Source organism: Bos indicus x Bos taurus, chromosome 3 (assembly GCF_003369695.1).
Source record: "Bos indicus x Bos taurus breed Angus x Brahman F1 hybrid chromosome 3, Bos_hybrid_MaternalHap_v2.0, whole genome shotgun sequence".
NCBI classification, from domain to species: Eukaryota; Metazoa; Chordata; class Mammalia; order Artiodactyla; family Bovidae; genus Bos; species Bos indicus x Bos taurus.
Window position 1 is genome coordinate 97,600,353 of NC_040078.1, and position 22,570 is coordinate 97,622,922.

Genomic DNA, 22,570 nt, shown 5'->3' on the forward strand with positions numbered 1-22,570 from the left:
ACAACATGTGGTCCTATCTGTGTGTACATCAGAGGCTCCGTTTAAGGGAAGTCAATCTGACCTGTACAGTTGGATCTGGGGAGAATGTGTTGATGGGGTTTTTGGCTTACCTACTTAATCATTCATGTAGCTAATCTGAAATGTGAGCATAGTGCTTTTTAAAAAAAATAATGTTTAATGCTTTCTGATTATAAAGTAATACCTGCTTGTTGGGGAAAATAGTTATATAAACATAAACACACAAAGGAAAACAAAGTCACCCACGACTACTAAGAAACATTGTGGCACATTTATTTTGCTTTTTTCTTACAGGTTGAGTTCATTAAAATGAATTTTTTAAAATATATAATATGTAATTCAGTCTGCCATCTCCATTCAACATTCTTCTATGAGAACACTTTTCTCACTGTAACATAATTACTTATACTTTCTTAATACTTTCCGACCAGACTGTGTTTCCAGGACAGAGGAGGGTTATTCATAGTAACCTGATTTCAGCACAGAAATCCAAAATCAAGATACACTGTCTAACACTGCAAGAGATCCAGGTGTTTATCCTGTGTGTTTTCCTCTCTCTACCACCAGCCCTTAGCCCAGAATCTGGCATGTGGTGCATACCCAATGAATACTGGTTGCTTGAATAAATGGGTGTGAGTGGATGGCTGGGTGAATGTGGATTTTTAATTATTATTATTTTCCACCCAAAATTCACTGAGCCCCTACCAAGTGCCAAGTTTGTGCTAAGCAATGGGAATATAAGTAGCCACACTGGATACCAAGTCCACCCCCTCAGAGGCCTCAATGTGAGGATGCTGTCCCCCTCTAACATGGGATGAGGTTCCTATGAGGAACAGCCCCAGTCAGCCGTCTTTAGGCTGATGGTGTTCATACTTTTCCGGGGGACACAAGCCCCTCCAGGCTCCCTTCTGCCTGTGACACTGGGGACAGAGCAAAGACTGCTGTTCCACAGAGTCCCGTTCCTGAACTCCTTGAGGTGCCCCAGAAATGCTCAGCTAGCCCTGGGTTTGCCTTCCCCAGAACAACCCTCCCCTCCCTGCTCATTCCAGCAGGTTCCAGTTTAGAGACCCGCATGCTGTGGAGGGGACCTCACTGCTGGAAGACTACAGGGGAGAGAGGCTACCCTGCTCCTTCCAGCTGAGAGGGGCCCTAGATAAACTCTCCACCATCCCAGCCAGCTGGTCCAACTGGAAATCCCAGATAACCCCAGTTTCTGGTCAGAACTAGTTTGGTAGCACAGGGGGAATGACTGACCCTCCCCACAGGGGAGCTGGCCGTTTCTGCCAAAAAGAAAAAGAAAGTGAACTAAAGGAGTTGAGGGGAGTGCTTAGAATTATTTGAAATACTCCAAAATTCTGCTTGCTTGCAAGTGCGAGTTTACACTTCGGAATGCAAACAAGCTTGCCCCTCGCCCTACATTTCTTCCCTCACACTCTCCTCTCCTTTGCAGTGCAGTTTTGCTGCCATGCAATTTGGTTTGTAGCGCGATTGTTGAAGCGGCGAATCCAGCATGCAGCGCGACTCTGATGATTAGTCAATGCATTTTTTTTTTCCCCTCCCGCAAGGCTATTGTTATTATCATTATTGCAATGCAGTCTCTCGGCCCTTTCCCCTTCCCTCGGCGAATCGCACTCCGGCTGTGATTGCTCGGGTCTGACTTCGCGAGTGGCGGTGCGCTTCCAAACCCCCTCCTCCGCCCCCCGCCCCCCGTCCCCCTCCCTCCCGGTTCCGCGCCCAGGCGAGAGCAGCCGATTGGCAGAGCGGGGCTTTCAGGAACAATAACAGCGGGGGGAGCCCGGGCCCTGGGGAGCCGCCCCCGCCCCCGGCCAGGCCGCGCGGCTCGCGCCCCGCGCCGGGTCCCCACCTCCGCGCCCGCCCCGCGGGCTCACCGGCCGAGCGGGGCCCGCCCCCCGCGCCCACCATGTACGCCTTTGTGCGGTTCCTGGAGGACAACGTCTGCTACGCGCTGCCCGTGTCGTGCGTGCGCGACTTCAGCCCCCGCTCGCGGCTGGATTTTGACAACCAGAAGGTGTACGCCGTGTACCGGGGCCCGGAGGAGCTGGGCGCTGGGCCCGAGAGCCCCCCGCGCGCCCCCCGCGACTGGGGCGCGCTGCTGCTCCACAAGGCCCAGATCCTGGCGCTGGCAGGTGAGCGAGGGGGCCGGGAGGGACCCGGGGGCCGGGCGGGGGCCGGGAGCCGGGGAGGGGGCCGGGGGGAGCCGCTGCTCGCTCCGGCCCCCTCCTCCCGTCCCATAGGCTTTTCTTTGTGGGGAACGGGGTGTCTAGAAGGCCAGACCAGTTAAAAATACGGGATGGTCCCCTTTGTCTTCCCCGCCTCCCGGACAACTCGCGCGCTGTCAGTCTGTCTCCGTGTCTCCGTGTCTGTCCTACTCTTTCTGTTTCTGTTCTCTGGCTACTTCACTTCCCTTTCTCTCTCTGCCTGTTTGCACCTTCATTTCTCTCCCACCTTCTCTTTTCCTCTCACTTCCTTGCCTCTCTGCTGTTTCAGTCTCCTTAAGTTTCTCTAGCCGGCTGTCTCTCCCTTTAAGGCCCGCAGTACTGCCTGAGGAGGCAAGGCTTGATATTGTCAGACTCTTCCAGGTGGGAGTCCCTCTTCACAGAGGAGAGCTATGACATCCTTGTCCCATCCGGGCGGTCCCTGGATGGGATGAAGAGGCCTTGATTACTGGGTACTGGGTGCCTCTCTCCTGCCCCTCCCTGAATAGGTGCAGAGGTAAAGAGTTAGTGGCACTTAGCATCCCTCAGCCTCCACACCTCTTTTGAATCTCCCAGAAGGCTCCTCGAGTAAGAACTGAGGGCCAGGATAAGACTAGACTTTCCATTCCTGCTTTCCCAGGGCCCTGAGAAATAGGTAAGGCAGGTGGCGCATCCCCATTTGACAGGTGAGAATGCTGAGGTTCAGTTAGAGTTGGACAAGAAACCAGCCCCCTAGTCTCCTTCACCAAGTTCCTTCTGCCATACTGAAGCACCTTTCCCTTTGTAAAGTCAGCAGATCCTCTTTCGCAGCCAGTTCTAGGAGGCTTGGGTACAGACAGGAGTAGAAGAGGGAAGTGTCCCTTCTGTTTTGGGGAGCAGCCTTCTAGCTATTCCTGGTAAGTAAGGAGGGTGTACCTCAGACTGAGCAGACAGTAAGCCCCCCTGCCCTCCAGTGCAAAGAGAAGACCAGGGATGAGTTGATATTGCTGGTATTTTGTAGTTTGAGACCTTTCCTATCTTTTCCAACTTCCTTAGCTTTCTTCATTTAGCTTAAAAGATTAATTCAGCATTTATCATATTTAAATTTGGCAAGTAAGGAAACTGTGGCTTGAAACAGAGAAGTGACTTTCCAAGGGTCTCCTGGCAAATTAGCCGTACATTAGAGCTCTAGTTCATGTTCCTTTCCATCACCCCCTGTTGCCTCTGGAAAGTAGGTTTGCCAGAGTTGAGGAGTGGAAGAAAAGCTGGAAACAGATGAGGACCTGGGGCCCTTTTGGCCGGACTGTGCCCTTACCACCTCTCTGACAAGCCCTGGGACGCAGTGGTATAAACCCACCCATAATACCGGGGCATGCCTGGGACCAGAAAAACAGAATGAAGGAAAGTATGCAGAAAAAAGGGAAACCTTTGTAGTTGATGAGGTTTTGTTTTGTTTGCTTGGTTTTAATTACCTGAGGGAAGGGATTTGGAGATTTTTTTCCCCCAGGAGTACAGAATTGCCCTGAGGAAGTTATAACTAGGTTGTAACCATTGCTTCCCCTTGACTTTAAGAAAAGAAAGCATGCTCTTGATGAGTCTGTTATACTCTTAGATCTGGAAGGGCCCTAGGAGAGAAATGGTGTATGTCAGAAGGAGTCAGTGGTATGTACATGTTTTAGTGTGGGATGGCTGTTTTCCTCTTTTAGAGATTGTTCATTCATCCATTTATTCATTCAGTAAATATTAACACTGTGCTTGGCTCTTTAAGCACTGTAGAGAGGCTGCTGGGGGAGACAGCAGCCCCCACAGACTCTGATTTTTGAAAATTGACAAAAGTCTTTTTAAGTAAGACAATGTAATCTTCGGTCTGAGGACCATGAATCTTGAATGTATAGACTGTTCATCCTTCCAAGTTGGAAATAACTCTTTGGGATTATTAAAAACAATTAAAAAAAAAAAACCCCACAAAACTAGGTAACATCTGGAAATTGGCAGAGTAGATCCAGAGAAGAAGCGTGGTGCCAGCTTGAGCAACGTGAATTGAAAAGCACTTCCCCCCACCTCTCTTCAGTTTTTTTTTTTTTTCCCCTTGAGAAGAGAAAAGGGGCGGGGGGTTGTGGGGAGAAGAGAAAGAACTTGAGGTCTTGAGGTTGGCTAGACCACATTTAGAATTCCAGTCAGCTGGTTAATTTTTAAACTGGGGCTGTTCTTCTGGCTGTAGACCTGATTGGAAGGGCCAGGGTGGGTTTGGGAATTCGTTTATCCTGGAAGAACTCTCCTGTGTGTCTTGAAACCCCATCTTAAATGCCGAAGCTCTGGGAATTGCTTAGAGTGACTTCTTCTTAAAGAGCTCTTCTTCTGGCATGTCCTAGTTGTGAATACAGCTGTGCTGTGGGACCTGATGTGCTTAGGTGAGTCCTCAAGCGGGAGGCAGAGAGGGCTATGTTTTTGTGAATTAGCCAGGAGTAATTAATCCCTCCCTGACATCAAACGTGGGGTTTCAGGGGGGCAGTTTGGGGCTACTTTATGGCTTTTGGTGAGAAGTCTGTTTCATTACTGTTTGCCCAGGCCAACCCAGAGCTGTCTTCAAGTGTACCTCTTCTTGTATCCAGGAAATGTCAAAGCCAACTGCGTTGGGACTTGGCATTTTCTAGCATGTGCTGGTCTACACCATGGTTTCCATGTGTGTCAGACTTCATATATAGCCTTGATTTCAGTTCAAGCGAAAAAAACAAACACAGTCTTTATTGACAGTCTTGCTCTATGCCTGTGCCTTGTCTCTGTTAGTCCTCCACAGAAACCTGTTGGTGGAGATTGCTGTTGTTACCATTCCCATTGTATAGATGAGGACACTGAGCCTTAGAGACTCCTGTGTGGCTGCATAGCTGCAAATGACAAAGCCAGACTCAGTGCCAGGTACCCACTGGGAAGTCTCCTTGGTAAAGTAGCTGATGCTTCCATCAGCCACACAGCAAGCTTGGAAGGAGTAAAAGAAGAGAAAAGAACTGTCTGTGAAGCTTACAGTTCAAAGCAAGTTTTTGAGCTCAAGAGCAGTTTTTAGCGCTGAATTTTCAAGCCCCTTCTGCTCTGCTCTTCTTCTCTTACCAGCCTCCCTCCTTCAGAGCACACATACCTTCCTTCCTGCTAAGTTACATCTTCCTCAGGAAATCTCAGAAGAGCGCCCATCCTCCTGGTTCACAGAACTCAAGACTTGGCTCACCTTTGGACGTGGTCTCATTCGTCACTCTCATTTACTTGCCAAACAGCTTGTGAAAATGAGAGCAACCCATTTGGAGAACTTAACCATTATCCAACTGCAATCCAGTCTCCTCCTGGGGCTCATGATATTGAATTTATGTTTTGCTTTTGTTTTTTTTTAACAGGGCCAAAACTGGTTTTTTCTAAGCTCTGAGTCTTAAAATACTATGCCATTCTCTCCCGGCACTTTGCTGCACTATTGTTATTCGGGTGTGCTAAATTCCTTTTCTTGTCACGTGTCCCCTTCCTACTTCCTATACCCCAGGCCCCGTGCTATAATGAACAAATGCTCCAGGGCAGCCACAGGTCTGAGGTCCTGGGATTGAAATGGCAGCACAACCCAGGTGAGACCAAAAGGTAACTTTTCAGGCCCTGCCATTTAGGGCTTCTGTCTGTGGAGTGACAAAGAAAAAATGGGCACCATCCTCAGGGTGGTCTTGGGGCCTGATGTTTGGCCTAAATAGAGAGAAGCCAGGCACTGCTGGTCAGAGAAAGGGCCTATTCTAGAGGGGCTTTGCGGTTTCTCTTGTACAGCTTTCTAACTTTACCCCCACTGCCCACATCCAGGCCTGCACCAGCTTTTACATCTAAACCAGCATAGCTGTCTTCTAATTGATCACCCTGCCTCAATCTGTTTTCCAAATTGCTGCCAGAATAATTTTCTAAGACACAGTCATAGTCAAGTCGCTACTCTGTAGAACTTTCTGTAGCTCCCCATTGCCTACTGAATGAACTTCAGCTTCTCAGCCTGGGCATTCATAGAGGCCCCAGTGCCACCTCATTTCTGCAGCTTCCCCTAGGCTGCAGATGGTATTTCATACCATCTTGAGAACACACCCTCAGGCACTCCTCAAGCCATCCAGGATGGGTTAATTATTGTGTCAGATGGGCCTCTGCCCATAGAACTCACTTTCAGTGGGAAGGGCAGACACATGGGTGCTTGCAGTCCTATGAGCTGAGGGCTGTCATGGAGGAATGGATAAATGCGTTGGCAGCACCCTGTTCCACTCTCTGTCCCCATGGGAGACCCTCCTTCCTTGGAGCTCTCTGTTGACTTGGCTGTTCCTCGCTTATCTGAGCATTCTGTGTCCTGTTTTGGTTAGTCATGATTGTGTCTGTCTTCTTACCAAACGGTGAACTCCTCCAGGACAGGGACCTGCCTTCCTTTTCTCTGCACCTGCAGTGCCCGGCACGGAGTCCACTCCAATCAGCACAAGTTGAACTCACCAACTTTGGGAAGTCAGGGGCATATGCTATGCTTGGGGAGAAGAAGCAGGGAGAACAAGGACTCTGTAGCAGCAATTTGTTTCAGAGCAGAAACCTGCAGGGAGAAGGCAATGGCACCCCACTCCAGTACTCTTGCCTGGAAAATCCCATGGACAGAGGAGCCTGTTAGGCTGCAATCCATGGGGTCGCTAAGAGTCGGACATGACTGAGCGACTTCACTTTCACTTTTCACTTTTCATGCATTGGAGAAGGAAATGGCAACCCACTCCCGTGTTCTTGCCTGGAGAATCCCAGGGACGGGGGAGCCTGGTGGGCTGCCGTCTATGGGGTCGCACAGAGTCGGACACGACTGAAGTGACTTAGCATAGCATAGCATAGCATAGAAACCTGCAGTGAGTTCTGGAGGTTTCATTCAACTTTGTTCATCTGGAAAAAGTCAGCATTCTATATCTCTCCCTTGACTAGAAGAAACCTCACACTTGGGGGAAGTAGCTTCCAAAGCCACGTTCTTCTTGCTTTGGTAATTTTAGCTCATTCAGGGCTCAGGTCCCAGCTTGGCATTGTCGGTCCAAATAGATCTCTTGCTCCAGAAATGCTTTGGAACTTCTACAAAGTTAGCAGCGAAGCAGGGGACTGGGCGATTTCATATGCAAAGATTGTTGCATGTCATCAGTGGGAGACTGCCAACAACAGGATTTTTTTTTTTTTTTTAAAGCAAGTGAAAACTTTTAAGTTTTGACGTGTTCTGCTGATGTACATTGGAGCAAAGATTGGAACTTGCCTATTGTCATCTGTTGCTGATTCTACTGAAATGTTAACCATTGAAAGTTCCTTCTGATGTGATTTGTTTAAGAACCACATATTTGTTGCAACTAAATAGTAAGTGCTACAGAGTACTTCAGAATTCTGGTTCACTGGATGAAAGGAAAAAATTGCCCCATGCAAGCTGAGGTCTTGCTCTTTTGAGTGTTTCTTTTTGGTTGTTTTTGTTATTCAAGAGCACACTGGTTTTTATTTTTAAAAACACACCAGAAAAGTAGAGTTCAAATTTAGATCTTTGGCTCCCAAGATTTATTCTCTTTCCACTGTGCCTACCTGCTTTGTCTTATAAGCTCCCTTGAGAGAGAAGATGTGTGTTCTCTTCGTTTTAAAATGCTTACCAGAAAAGCATCCATGCCCTGAAGAACTTTTCTCTGGTTCGTGTTAGCTCCCCAGCTCTTGAGTTACACTAGGTGGTCAGTCTTACACTGGAGGGAAACACAGGAGGAGGAACAGACTTTGTTTCTTGCCTTCAAAGACCAATTCACTAAGTATTTATTTAGTACTCACCAGACTCCAGGTTCAGTGCTGGGAATTACCATATACATACTCTTGTCTACATCCTTGTGAGACAGGGCTTCTTGTTTTACCCCAGGAGAAGAAAGCTACTCAAACATTTAGTGGCTGCTGTAGGTGCCAGGCAGTGGGCTAAGGTCTTCCCATATACATGAAGCTTATGGAGAACTGTGATCAGGGCAGTCAGAGAGTATGATACCCACGCTGAGGTGGCAGTGGTTGTGATGGATCTGAGATGGACTAAGGAAGGAGACGCCATGGGATCTGGGAACTGCCTGGTTGTGGTGACGTGTGTGCTGATGATGTGGTGATCTGGGCTCTGATCCCACTAGAAGAGGAGTTGGTTAGAAGAGGAGATGATGAGTCTAGTTTGAAACAAGATGAATCTTGAGGCCTGTGGGACATCTGGGCAGATAATCTAGGAGAGGGATTAGGCATGTGGTCCAAGGTTTAGGAGAGTGCTCTGAAGTGGGGCTGAAGATCCCAATGTAGAAATCATTAGTCATGGGCATGGTGGGGTCACAGAGGGAGAGAGGGGTCAGAGGAAGCAAATGGTGCAGAACTCTTTAGAATGCCAGCATTTAGGGGGCACAGCTAAAGAAGAAGAACCCCAAAAGATGACTGGGAAGAAGCAGCCAGAGATGGACTAAAAATCAAAAGATAAACAGGAGAGATGGATGTTCTAGAAATCAGATGAGGAGTGAAGTCTTTGTATCCTAGATCTAAGTCTATTTTTGTTTCTTATAACTACATAGCAACCACTTTTTCCTCTGAGCTCACTGGTGAGACGTAGGATAGGACAGCTAAATAATATATAAGCAGGAGAAGACAGAATCCACTTGGGGTGATATTTTGGTAGTTTTGGATGTCTGAGTTTTGCCCCAGTAGAGGAAGGATCATATCTGTTCTTTGGAGTCCCAGAAGCAAACCTAGGTCCAGAGACTGGAATTTATTGGAGTTGGTGGGAAGACTTATGATAAGAGCAGATAAACACTGCTTCCAACATGTAATGAGCTCCCTGTCGAGGGAGGTGGACATTCCAGAATGAACTCCTGCCCTATGATAGGAGAATTGGTTAGATGAGCTCCTCTCCCAGGTCACTTCCTTAAGTATCAAGTAGGAAGTATTAGAGAGCTGAAAGAAGAGAGGCTTTGAAATCAGGCAGTCTGGGTTCCAATTGTGACTCTGCTTCCAAGCTGTGTGACCTTAGGGAGATTACTTCACTTCTCTGAGTTTCAGGTGCCCAAACACAGAGATAGTCATGAGCTACTTACCCACTATATTATTGTGTTATTAGCAAGGTAACATGGGAGTTATCTGGCACATAGTAGGTACTCATTAAATGTAGGTAATTGATAAGGACTGTGATGGCTAAGCACTGTGGAGAGAACGGCTTGCTTAGTGTGGGTACCACCATTTATGGTAGAAAGAAACGATTTAGAGGACCAAGGAGCAGACAGGGTTAAAATTTAACTTGTGTGTGTTGTAAATCCTCCTAGGGCTTGACTTTAGCATGAAAGGCTTCCCATCTCACCCCATGATTTTCCTGCCTGTGACCCTATGGTGGGGCCACTTATTACCCTGGCACAGCCTGGTAAAGCACATGAGGGTAGCTAGACAGATGAGTCAGCAGGTTGAAGGTTCCTAGTTTTGTCGGTGCCCTAACCCTGTACCCAGGCCTGGGAGGCTGTGATAGTGAGAGCCTGGAGACCTACCAAAAACCTGGTGGTCAGTTCTTCTCTCCCTTTTTGGATCGACTCATCAGGACACTTCTTCAGACAAGCCCACCTGGAGGGATGGGATCATCTGCTCTTATCCAACACTGCACAGAAGAGAAAGAGAAGTGGAATTCCCTGTGGCTGTCCAGTGATCACACAGCTGGAAGGAAATCTTGAGGTTTTCTAGTCCAGTCCCTATTGTTTTACAGAAGAGAGAGTTGAAAGGAATTGACCGGTCACCCGGAGAGTGAGTTACAAAGCCATACCTCAAACCCTTGTCTCTTGATTTCTTTCTGCTTCACCACAGCAGGGTACTCATCTTCTTCTTGTCTTGATTAGATACAGTCCTAAAAACTTGGTAATTTTGTCTGCCTCAGATGATATAGAAACAGAGGCCAGAGAATGAGAGATATACATGCTTTTTCTGTGGCATGTCTGTTTATAAAGCAAATATAGACTTTGCAGGGTTTTTATACATTTGAAGAACTTTAAACTGGCATATAGATATTTTTTGAAACAAAACAAAGCCTATGTGAAATGGTTTCTGTTTAACCTTTCAGAATTTCATCATAACCAACAAGCCCACACCATATTAAACTCTGACGTTTGATTCTTTTAATTATCCAGCATGGTTTTATGTAAAATGGAAATCAAGACAGTGCCTTTCCCATTGTAATTGTACTTCTAATTCTCCAGGGGTCTCTTCCCTTTTGAAGACAGACTTGCATGGGATTTCCTGTCTACCAGCCTGTTCTCTAAAACACTATCTGCTTATTACCATGCCTCCATTTTTTTTCAATAGTGTAAGTTTAATGGGATGTTTCTCCCTCTTAGATGAATGACAGACACCAAGTTCTCTGTATTTTTGAAAATCAGCTTCTACCACATTTTGTGGCTTTGAATAGGGGCTCTTTTGGAGGATCATTTAGGGCTTGGTGGTCTTGATAAGCTTGGAGTTCAGGAGGTTGGTATTGAGTCACACTTGTACTAAGTTGAGTTTGGGAATTTATCACAGCATTTTCCTGGATGTAGGCATGGGCTTAGGAAAAAGGCTGGCACTTGGGAGATTATATTGATAAACTTGTCATTTTATATGTGCCTTTTAGTTCAGTTGAGAAAATTACAACTTGGTAACTTTTCTCCTGTTCCTATAGGATAATTAGGTAATAGAAATGGCCCAAGTGTCATGCAGACGTGACTGGAAATTCTAGCTCTGATATTTAGTAGTTTATGTCTTAGGCAAACTGCCTCACTTTGAGCCTCAGTTTCTGCTTTAAAAGAATCATCATGGGGATTAAATATATTGATGTTAGTAAAGAATTTGGCATGGGGCCTGGTGTATAGTAGATGCTTACTCAATATTTGTTGAATAGATGAATGTGGTTAGCTAACATCACAAAAGCTGGAAAGGAGGATGAGATAGTTGATGCCCAAATCCTTGGTGGTTTTCTTGCCCTGGAAACGAAACAATCAGGAAGTCAGAGTCAAAGAAGATTGTCTCTTCAGAGGCTACGTGTATATTTCTATTTACACTAAAACTGACTCTTGGGTCTTAAGTTTGAAGTAGTTGCCAAAGTGGGTTGACTATAGAGAGTTTTCTTCATCCCTTCGAGTCCATTGCTAATTTCTTCCGTGGTTTCCTGGAATGCAAAGCCAGACACAGACTCCAAAGCCATGTTAAAATGCCACATGAAGCCACCTGCTGTCTTAGATGATCCACACTATCGTTCACATTCATTAATGTGACCAGTCAAGAGTTATAGCTTCTCATCACCCTGTGTTCAGTCTCCTCCTCACACCTCATCCATCTTGCTCACCACTGCCACATTAATCTTCCCAAAACATCTCCTTCATCGTGTCTCAATCTGTGTTGGATGCCTGCAGTGGTTCTCTGTGCCAAAGGATAAAAGCCAAGCACATAACCCACAGAACAGCCTCATCGCTGCTATTCATTGAATACTTTGGACAAGAAAGGCACAGTGCTTGGTGTTTTATAAGCATCACATTTTGGAAAACAGTTTATCATCCCAACCTTAGAAATAATGAAAGTGAGGCTCAGACAGGTGAAGTAGCTTGCCCGAATTCCCACAGTCAGCAGGTAGCAGAACCAGAGTTCCAAACTAGGACCACCTAATTCGCAAGACTAGGCTGCTTTTATTCAGTCCGGGGCCTCCCTCTCCCAACCAGTTCGTCCACTTATTACAGTTACACTGAGTGTTCTATAATCTGTGGACTAGAATGGATGGGAGGCATCATCTTTAGCTCAGGGTAAGGATTACGGAGACCTGGAGATGTGAGGTTTGCCCCACATGAGCCAGCATCTCTCTGAAAGTCAAGCCTTGTATTCTGGTTGAGATTCTGGTACATCCTGGGTTGTAAGGATCTGAAAGACACAGACCAGTTAGCAGAGTGCTCAACCCAGAACAAGGGTCAATGAATGTCCACTGACCCCAGAATAGGACAAGTGGAGGCCTTAGATCTTCTTGAGCCCTCATCCAGGGAGCACATCCAGGAAGCCCTCATCCAGGGAGCACAGCTCAGGGAGAAGACTGATGAGCATTAGCATGGAGCCAGAAGGTAGGTAGCTCTCAGAGCTGCCTCAGGATCCCCATGGCCAAACATTGGAGCAGTCAGGACCAGGTCAGGGAACAGGTGACTGGGGAAACTGTCTGCTTCTGCTCCCTTCTGGAACTCACTCCTGTCACTCAGACCTTCCTGTACTGATCATCCTACCTTTTCAAAGACCCATTCAAGCCCTGGGGTCTGGCCAGCCTCATTCTGTTGTGCTTGGTAATGGTTACTTCTGTCTGGGGATTTTCTGAGGCCACAGGGTTCTTGTCAGGAGAGCAACTGTTAAAGTGGTCTTCTGCTTTGAACTTCAGGCTGAGGGATTTAGATGTTTTTATCCAGAGTCGTCATTCATTCATTCAGCATTTATGAATATGGCTCTACTGTATTTCAGGCATGTGTTTAGAAAGAAAAGAGTGTGGGCTTGGGAGGCAAAGAGATCTAGACCAACCCTGGCTCTGTACCTTCCTGTCTGCTTGGCTTTAGGCCCTCTCTGAGTCTCAGCTCTTCTCTCATGGGAAAACTGCAGCTAGTACTTAATTGCTGGGTTGTTGGGAAGTATAGTAGTATGTGAAAAGAACCTTATAGTGGTATCTGGTAGGTAATACACATTCTAAAAGTGGTAGCCTATCTTTTAATTGAAGTATAACTGACATAACATAGAATTCATCATTTTAACCATTTTAAAATGTGTACAGTTTAGTGTTCTGCGATTATCTTCACTATCTAATTCTGGAACATTCTCATCACTCAAAAAGAAATCCCTGTTACCCGTTAAGTGGTCACTTCTCATTGCCGCTTCCCCCTCCATTCCTGGAAAACATTAATCTACTTTCCATCTCTATGAATATACCTATTCTGGACATTTCATATAAATGGGATCATACATTATGTGGCCATTGTGTCTGGCCTCTTTCACTTAGCGTAATGTTTTCAAGATTCATTCATGTTATAGCAAGTATCAATACATTCTTCTTACAGTTGAGTAATACCCCATTGCATGAATATATCACATTTTTTTCCCATTCATCAGTTGATGGACAATGGATTGTTTCCCCCCTTTGACTATTATGAATAATGTTGCTATGAACATTTGTGCTCGAGTTTTTGGTGGACATGTTTTCATTTCTCTTGAGTATATACCTAAGAGTGGACTTGCTGGATCCTACAGTTATTCTTTTTAACCTCGTGAGAAACTGCCATTCTGTTTTCCACAGTGGCTGCCCCATTTTACATTCCTATCAGGAATGTATTAGGGTTCTAATTTGTCCATATTTTCTCAACACTTGTTATGCTTATCCTCTGTTCTTTTCTTTTTTCTTTTTTTTTTTTTAACTGTAGCCATCCTAGTGAGTATGAAGTATATCTGATTGTATTCTTTTTGATTTGTGTTTCCTTAATGACTGAGGATTTTGAGCATCTTTTCATATGCTTACTGGAATAGCTTCTTTCTGTTATTCTTTCATTAAATATTTTTTGATGAGTCCCTATATTGTATGACCAGGCTTAGAATATGGGACCTGCGGTGTAGTTATTTACACTCCAGTGGGAAAGGTAGACCTCAAAGAAGATGATTGCAACACAGTAAGAAAACAGGCTACAGAGAAGGTATGTGCAAGGTGTAATAGGACCTTGAAGAAGGAAAAAGGAGCTGAGTGGAGGTTGAATGGAGTTTTTCAGACAGGAAAGGAGAGGGCATTCCAGTTAGATGGAAGAGCATGGAGCTTTGTGCATAGAGATGGGAGCAGGACTTCTGTCATCATATGGGGAGTAGAGCTCTGCCAAGTGTCACCTTTCTCAAGCCAGGTGGCTGGGCAGGTCTCCACCTCTTGGCGCAAGCCTGCAGCAGCCTTGGGCCATCAGCAGGCTCTGCAGAACTTTGTCATGTGCTCTAAGGACAGGGCTCTGATGCCTTCAAGGCACATGTACTCAGCTAATTTGATCCCACCTGAAGCCAATATTCTATCTCCATTTCTACAGAAAGAGATCGGTAATACTCACTGACACAGCAACTTGCCTGACTTCTCACACCTACAGCCTAGCAGATCTGCACTTGGAATCCAGGTTGTCTGACTTTCCTGCACCTGCAGGCTGAACCTTAGTTCTTCTTACCTTGGCATTCCAGGCCGTTTATTCTCCACGCTCAGCCGCCATAACTTCCTTTCTTACCTCTCTTCCTGCCTATAACTGAACCATCTTTTGTAACCATTCCAGTCTAAATGCTTTTGCAGTCTTTACTTTTTTTTTTTTTTAATTTCTATCCTTTTCCCTCTTCTTGCCATCCCTAAATGACTGTCCTTTTATGACTGCTGATGGTCCAAGTGCCATTCACTTCACTCAGGTTCTTAACACACAGAATTGATCATCTTCAGGGCATCCTGGCAGTGTGAGTAGGAATTATTTACTTCAGGTCACAGATGAGGAAACAGGATCAGAGAAGTAAAGTAAGTTACCCAAGACCACCTTGTAAGTAAGGAGTCTAGCTCAAAGGGTACTTCTTCTCCAAAGCCTGCCATGGTTTGTCCTGGCCAAAGTGATTGATCTCCCTTGCCCCCAAGGTCCTGTAGCAGCTACTGTCCCCTTATTCAAACTCAGTATTTGAGGTCTTCTCTCAGTCGTATCAGAGAGTTTTTCTTTTTTGTGGGTTTTTGTCTAGTGTCCCTAACAATGTTCATTCCCAGTGGCCCAAGGCCCCAGCTAGGTCCTGCAAGTGTACTTCTGAGTAAACATTAATCTGAGGTATAGGAGGGAAAGTGCTGAACTCTGGCTACCTGGTCTGAGTTCTCACGCTGTTCAAGTTCTGATCCTCATTTCCGTGACCTCGTGTAAGCATGAACTGTCCAGAATGGGAACCCTGCCTGTCCTACTCCTCCTGCATCCCTGGGCCTGCTGGTTTAGTGGACAGATGCATGGATTTACCATTTGGAACCTCATCTCCATCTTGAAAGGGTTGAGTGAAATGATCTGAGGACTGCTCTCAGTTCAAATATTGCCCAGTTTTGTGAGTCTGAAGGATTGCTTCTCTCCATACCAACATGATTCTGAGCTTCAGAGTTTCAGCTCAGGGAGGCTGAGCATAGCTTGTCATTTCTAGGTTGGTGGCTATATCTCAAATTTTTGCCCTTGAACTTGTCAAACTGAAGACTAACCCAGGAGCTTTGCCTCAACACATTCAGAAGTCCTGATACCACCCTCTCATCCCCTGCATCTCTCTCAGTTTCTTTGTTTCTTCACTTGCAAAAACACCCACCCATCCCATTTCAGGATAACTTCATTTGAAGCACTTTCACTGAGTTTTACTTTTAACAGCTTTTTAATTTAGAAAGAAAGAACAATGGTTTAATAGGAGGGTAGCTGCTGTTCTTTCAGAAAGACCACAGTCCCTGCTGCTGTTCATTCCTACTGCTACTGCTAAGTCGCTTCAGTCGTGTCCGACTCTGTGCGACCCCATAGACGGCAGCCCACCAGGCTCCCCCGTCCCTGGGATTCTCCAGGCAAGAACACTGGAGTGGGTTGCCATTTCCTTCTCCAGTGCAGGAAAGTGAAAAGTGAAAGTGAAGTCGCTCAGTCATGTCCGACTCTAGCGATCCCATGGACTGCAGCCTACCAGGCTCCTCCGTCCATGGGATTTTCCAGGCAAGAGTACTGGAGTGGGGTGCCATTGCTTTCATTCCTAACCCATCTATAAAATGTAGGTACAAAGAGAACAAGAACTAGAACCCAAGGATTTCACTAGTGGGAAAGGCCATTTTCATCTCTGATCAGGAGACTGTTAACAAAGACCGTCTTCTTTTCCTCGGCATTTCCCTTCCACTCTGTACCTTTCTGAAGTCATTCTTTCATTTTTCTTTTAATTGTAGTATCTTTATCCACCTTTGCTTAGGGAAGTAAGACAATTCTGAGCATGTTGACCATGCCAGTTTTCACATCCTGCTCATTGCGTGCCTGGTGTTTGAGTTGTGCTCTGTGGGTGTGAGGTGTTGCTGTCACCCCCAGAGGACACACTTGAGATCACGCGACTAGGGCCTCAGTCCCCACTCCTCACATTATCACAGAAGAGCTGAGTTTCACACTGAGGCCTCTCTGATACTGGAATCCTACTCTTGAACAGCTGGGGCTCCATTCCTAAGGCCATTTAGGAAGATTTGGCATTTGACTACATTCTGAAATAGTTAATAGCTTGTGAACTCTGAGAATTCTCTTTCAGATTATCTGAAGTTGAGTTTAAAGAGTAAGAAAGAGAGAAGTAGCATCCCTTTGTGTAGCCCCTTTGTAGTTTGTAGTGCTCGTCAGTGTGTGGTGTTGTCACACGTAAGCACTGGGTGAGATGCCAGAAGCCTGTTTTCCACTTCCTGGCTCTTCCTTTCACTCATCACACTCTTTCCATCCTCACATGTAAAATGGGAGAGTTGGACCACGTGGTCACTGAGGCCCCTCAAACTCTGTTGTCTCCTGATTTGATATCAGTAAAAAGGCAGTGAATGTTACTTGTTCCTCTTCCTGTAACCATATTAACTCGACTAGTCTGTCCTGTGTCTGGGCTGTGGGGAGGCTCCACCTCAGCTCCAGTCCAGGCTTTATCTTCATAAGAGCCATCATCCCTTCATGCTCTTTAGTACCTGAGCTGGCTGAAACCCAACAAGTTTTCCTGGGAAGTCCTTTGGCTTAAAAAGATCTCGATTGTTGAGGAATTTGTGTGCTAGTAAAGTTAAAAACATATCAATCTAAGGGCCATTCCAGTTCCAAGATTCTAGAACTCCATAAAAGGCCACCCTTTAAGATAAACTTAGGAAAACCCCTCAGCACATTCATTGGGTTCTATTTCAATGCTTTGCATGGTAATGCTTTTAGCATATACCCTTGATCCTCAGGACTTCCTGGTGGCTCAGATGGCAAAGCATCTGCCTGTAGTGCGGGAGACCTGGGTTCGATCCCTGGGTCGGGAAGATCCTCTGGAGAAGGGAATAGCAACCCACTCCAGTATTCTTGCCTGGAAAATCCCATGGACAGAGGAGCCTGGTGGGCTACAGTCCATGGGGTCACAAAGAGTCGGACACAACTGAGTGACTTCACTTTCACTTTGATCCTCAAGCTTGATCTGCACTGTTGCTCTCAAGAGCCCTGCACGAAGGAGGGAACATGTCTTGGAGTGGTTGGCTTTTCCTCTTTAACTGGTCTGGCCTCAGTCATTCTCTAGCATTTGAGGTTGTGGGCATTTTGAGCATTTTGACCCATAATGAACCTTATTTTTTTGATATGCATTTTAGAAGACAAATCTGACCTTGAAAACAGTGTGATGCAGAAGAAAATAAAAATCCCCAAACTTTCTCTCAATCTCGTAGAAGAAGATGGGGAGGTTAAAGATTATGGGGAAGAAGATTTACAGCTTAGACACATCAAGGTAACAAACTCTTTCCTCTTTTTGAAAGTATGGGGGAGCATTTTTCAGATCTCTGATAGCTGAAGAATTCCAGTCTGGCCTCCTCTGCCCATGTAAATGTCCCCTGGTGTCACAGGCCATGATCTGTTCACGTGGTGAGAGACTTGGGCCAGCTGATAGGAGTTGGCTGTGCCGGCTGACTTTCCAGGGAGCACGGTCCTGTTTGGACCATCTGTGCAGTGTCATCACCCCTGAGGGCCTGGAAGGGGCATTTCCTCCGGCCTCCAGCTCCAGAGAGGTCACTGCTGGGCTCCAGGAACCTGAGGTGGATGTTCTTGGGCAGCAGGTCAGGGCCAGCCACTGTCAGGTTGCCCCCTTACAGCCAGGAGTAGACTCATGAGCAGAGGCGGGTGTGCCAAGCTCACACAAAAGGGTTAATGTGATCCTGGGTTAGAAGAAAAACTTCTGCATGAGTTGCATTTCCTTTGGTGTGAGCCCTAGTGGGTCTCCTCCAGCCTTTACTTGGAAGCCTGCTAAATAGCTTGTCCAATAAGCCAGATGTTTATTCTGCACAATGGGTGCCCCAGCGGAAGGGAGGCAGAAGAGGGACACTTTCAGCTTTGACCACAGTCTGATTTTGGACTCAGGTTAAGGACATTCCTGAAGCGTAGTGCAGAAGATTCAGCTGAGTTGAGTTCATGCATTCATTGCACCCCCACTGTGGCCCCGGCCCTGTGCTGGTTCCTGGGGTCACAGAGATCAGACAGACATGGTCACTCCCCTTGGGGTGTCCTAGTGTAGTACTGAAGTTGGGTATCTAAAGTGATCAGTACAGTTTTAATGAATAGATTCACTTAGACTAGTAGCACTTTATCCCAGTTGATAAGATGACAGGATAGGATTTTGTCATGTAACCTAATCCCAGAGTCATGGTTCTTTTTTGTTTTTTTCCAGAACTTTCAGGAGCTTATTGAGAGGTTAAGGCAGGCTCAACCTGACATAGTTAAGTTGTCTGGAATCTTGTGTCTTTGGTTGTCTGCACTTCCCACAAGTGCCCCCAGTCAGGAGAGTCCCTAGCCCTCCTGCCCTGGGTGAAGAATTCAATTGGTCCCATAGCTTCCACTCCCCATCTTGGAAGCTTTGTCCACTTGAGCTGGAATTTCCTCAGGCAGCTTAAGCCCCAGCCCCTGGGTAGTCCTGGTTAGTTCTCCTCTCACTAAACTGTCCTCTCTCTATCCACTTCATGCTGAGCTTTAGCTTGGCCAGAGTTCAAGGAGAGACTGGCAGGGGTGGGGGAAGGAGTCTTGTGCTCTAAGTTGGGCTTTAAGTCCCAGGTCCGATTCTGTAGCTCAGCATGTGACCCTGAGTATAGTCCTTCTCTTCTCTGAGCCTCGATTTCCTCACCTGTAAAATGACGGAGTTAAACAGAAAGAACCTTCCAATATTAGTATTCTTTGAACTTTTCAGTTAAGTAAACATTTATCAAGCCCCTGCCAGGTGCCAGTTCTGAGTAGGCAGTGGAGAAACAGAAAATAAGACACAATTCCTGCTCCAGATTAGAGTCCTTAGCATCCTTCCCCACTGGAGCATTTTTCAGGAAAACTTTATTTGGTGGAATGCCCTTTCTTGGGATGGGGGTTGAGGTGGGGAGAAGAGGCCTTTATGTTTTGTTGGTGTAGAGATTTGACTAGTGACCCCCCTGGGATGCCTAGGCTTGGCCTGATTTCTCATGGATTCTCCACAAATACTCCTTGAATACCCACTGTGAGCAGATCACTGCCCGAGCCCTGTGGGTGGGGTGGGGGACTGGGGAGTTGGGGAGGGCAGTCATGGTATGAGATACATCCAAGAGGCAGAGTGATGGGGATGGGAAAGCGGTGGCCTGGGAAGCCAGAGTCCTGCCTCTGTTGCTCACTGACCATGTGACTTTGGGCAAGACACTTCCCCACTCGACCTCTGTTTCCCCATGTGTAAAATAAAGAGCTTTGTCTTAAGTGTGTGCACAGAGTTTCTGCAAGCACTGATGTTCTATGGTTCTGTGATTCTAGGATTGTCTGGGGACATATTGAGCCGCAGTCCAAGACAGCCCCAGCTGCCCTTGCCTGAACTGACTCTCGTTGTCCTACACAGAGACCTGAGGGGCGGAAGCCGAGCGAAGTGGCGCACAAGAGCATCGAGGCAGTGGTGGCCCGGCTGGAGAAGCAGAACGGCCTGAGCCTGGGCCCCGGCACGTGCCCGGAGGAGGTGTTCGTGGAGGCCTCAGCGGGCGCGGGGGACATGGACAGTCTGGAAGACGCCGGCGTGCCCCGGGCTCTGTACGAGGAGCTGCTGCGCAACTACCAGCAGCAGCAGGAGGAGATGCGCCACCTCCAGCAGGAGCTGGAGCGGACTCGGAGGCAGCTGGTGCAGCAGGCCAAGAAGCTCAAGGAGTACGGGGCGCTCGTGGCCGAGATGAAGGAGCTCCGTGACCTCAACCGCAGGCTGCAGGACGTGCTGCTCCTGAGGCTGGGCAGTGGTGAGTGCCCCCCCTCCACACCAACCACCTGCCACCCACCACGGAGCGGGGCATGGCGTGCCGATTCCTCTCCCCAGAGGGCGCTGGGGAGAGGCAGACCCTGAGGCGAAGGAAGGGCAGGGACAAGGCTCAGCAGGTCCCCCAAGAGAGAGGCCCTCCCCGCTCAGAGTGAATCTGACAGGAGCTTTGGAACGCAGCAGCCTTAGCTATCTAGAACACAGTGGGCAGCAGTTGGAGAGGGGCCTCAGAGAGCAAGAGCTGGAAACGTATTTGCCACCACCCATGTATGCATTCATTCAGCTCCAAGGGGGCTTTAAGATAATGAAGTGAGTTAGACATGATTCTAGGAAAACTTGCGTTACTTTAAGTCAGAAAGAGGTCAGGGCCATGGGAAAGATGTGGATAAGATGAGAGGAGAGTTCAGAAGAGGGAGACTCCAGGAAAGAGGTGGGCTTCCAAGGGTGGGCAGTCTTTTAAGGCCCAAGAGGTGGCAGAGGGCAGCAGTCAACACTGCGTGTACTAAGAAGGGAGACTACATGTGTGGTCAGGACAGGTGACTGAAGGCCTGGAAACCCTTACCAGCCGGAGTGTCTGGGTTTGTTTTGGTTGGAATGAGGAACACTGAGTTTTTGAGCAGAGAGGCACATGACCTTAGGAAGATTAGTGTAGAAGATATGTAAAGCTACTTTGGTTTGCTCATAGAAAAACTTGATAGGCTCTTACACTGCAACTAAACTTAACAAACTTAGGTTTTAGATTTTCTCATGTAATTGGGCTTCCCTGGTGGCTCAGCTGGTAAAGAATCCGCCTGCAATGCAGGAGACCTGGGTTCGATCCCTGGGTTGGGAAGATCCCCTGGAGAAGGGAACAGCTACCCACTCCAGTATTCTGGCCTGGAGAATTCCATGGGCTGTACAGTCCATGGGGTTACATAGAGTCAGACACGACTAAGGGATTTTCACTCTGACTTTCTCTGTCTCGTGTACTATGGTTTAGAGGCTGGAATCGGGAAATCTGAAAGGCCACCACTTTGCCAGCAGGGAGAAATGACTGCTTACCTGAGAGGAAAAGAGAGAAACACTCTGAAAAGCAGAGGGCAGTCAGTGTTGAGCAAATCAGGATAACACAGATTCATAGCCCCCACCTTCCTTCAAGACAGTCGTTAATAACCCTGCGTCAGTGTTCTTTGCTTCAAAAAGGGAATAGACTAGTCTAGAAATACAAGTGCCATCCCCAAAGGTAAATCCAGTACAATTTTATACTTAGGAAGGAAGGTTTGTGTTACCTAGATAGTAGATTTACATGTAAGAGCTTCATTCCTTTCTGATGTTTAGATAAATGTGCTACCTTACTTATGTTGATAGGTCCCTCCTACTACCTAGAGTATGTTCCCAAGGCAGTGTCTCAGATCTTCAGGGTGGCCTAAGGAGTCAGCCAAGAGGCCTTTTCATGCCCTTGTCACAGAGAAGGAAACTGAGGCTGGGACTTGCCCAGAGTCCTTTGGGGAAGCAGAAGCAGTGCTCGCCTCAAACCACATCCCCACTTCCTAGGCGAGTAACGTCCCCACTCCCGGACTCTGCCTTGAGAGGCGCACAGTGACACTAAAGGTCACATGTGGTGTGCAACATAAAAAGTTACTAAAATTTTTTATCAAAGAGAAAACCTAACTGTAAAAAAGTGTGATCTTGGGAGTGGCAGTGGGAGGGCAAGAGAGAACTGAGATTTTCAGAGAGAAAAAGTGTTTCCTAGTCTTTGGATGAATAATTTTTATTTTCATTGCATTCTGTACACTACATCTTTTGTAAACTTCTTGACGGGGGACAAAGCAAACATAAAAACAAAATTTCTCCACGTCATTATTTTTATTCCCAGGGAAACTGCCTGTCTTATATAATCATGAACTTCGTTTAAACTCCAGAAGCCACTCCTGACCCTTGAGTGCAGTAAGGCACTGCACTTTTATCAGTATATGCCTCTTCGGGCTTCCCCAGTGGCTCAGCGGTAAAGAATCTGCCTGCAGCGTAGGAGATACGGGTTCAATCCCTAGGTCAGGAAAATCCCTTGGAGGAGGACGTGGCAACCTACTGCAATATTCTTGCCTGAGAAATCCCATGGACAGAAGAGCCTGGTGGCCTGTAGTCCATAGTGTGGACAGAGTCAGACATGACCGAAGTGGCTGAGCCTGCACGCATGCATGCTCGTTCACGTGCCTCTTTAGTCTTAAAACGCCTAGATAAACGTGGCCCCAACCGGGGTTCAGTGTCTTGATCATTCTAGGCACTCCCACCCTCAGGCCTTGTGCCATCTTGAGGGCCAGTGGCTGGCTCTTCTCTGATCTGAGTCACCTTCTGATTAA

At 47.0% G+C, this 22,570-nt stretch overlaps 2 protein-coding genes and 1 long non-coding RNA gene across 8 annotated transcripts in view; 2 read left to right on the forward strand and 1 right to left on the reverse strand.

The window, feature by feature from the left end:
* The window catches only part of AGBL4 (ATP/GTP binding protein like 4), a 1,469,133-nt gene that overhangs the window by 1,201,592 nt on the left and 244,971 nt on the right, over positions 1 to 22,570 (forward strand). The window lies entirely within an intron of this gene.
* The window catches only part of BEND5 (BEN domain containing 5), a 49,950-nt gene continuing 29,237 nt past the window's right edge, over positions 1,858 to 22,570 (forward strand). The window contains exons 1-3 of one of the 4 annotated variants that reach the window (XM_027537320.1): positions 1,858 to 2,165; positions 17,587 to 17,720; positions 19,830 to 20,214. In XM_027537320.1, coding sequence (XP_027393121.1) covers positions 1,940 to 2,165; positions 17,587 to 17,720; positions 19,830 to 20,214 — 745 coding nt within the window. In that variant the 5' untranslated portion in view covers positions 1,858 to 1,939. Of the gene's footprint in view, positions 2,166 to 9,194; positions 9,999 to 17,586; positions 17,721 to 19,747; positions 20,215 to 22,570 lie in introns of those variants that run through there. The other 3 variants (XM_027537322.1, XM_027537321.1, XM_027537323.1) reach the window with 3 other exon arrangements.
* Positions 10,005 to 22,570, reverse strand: part of LOC113889913 — a 37,288-nt gene continuing 24,722 nt past the window's right edge. Inside the window, exon 3 of the long non-coding RNA XR_003510375.1 lies at positions 10,005 to 11,206. This is a non-coding gene — a long non-coding RNA (uncharacterized LOC113889913). The remainder of the gene's footprint in view (positions 11,207 to 22,570) is intronic.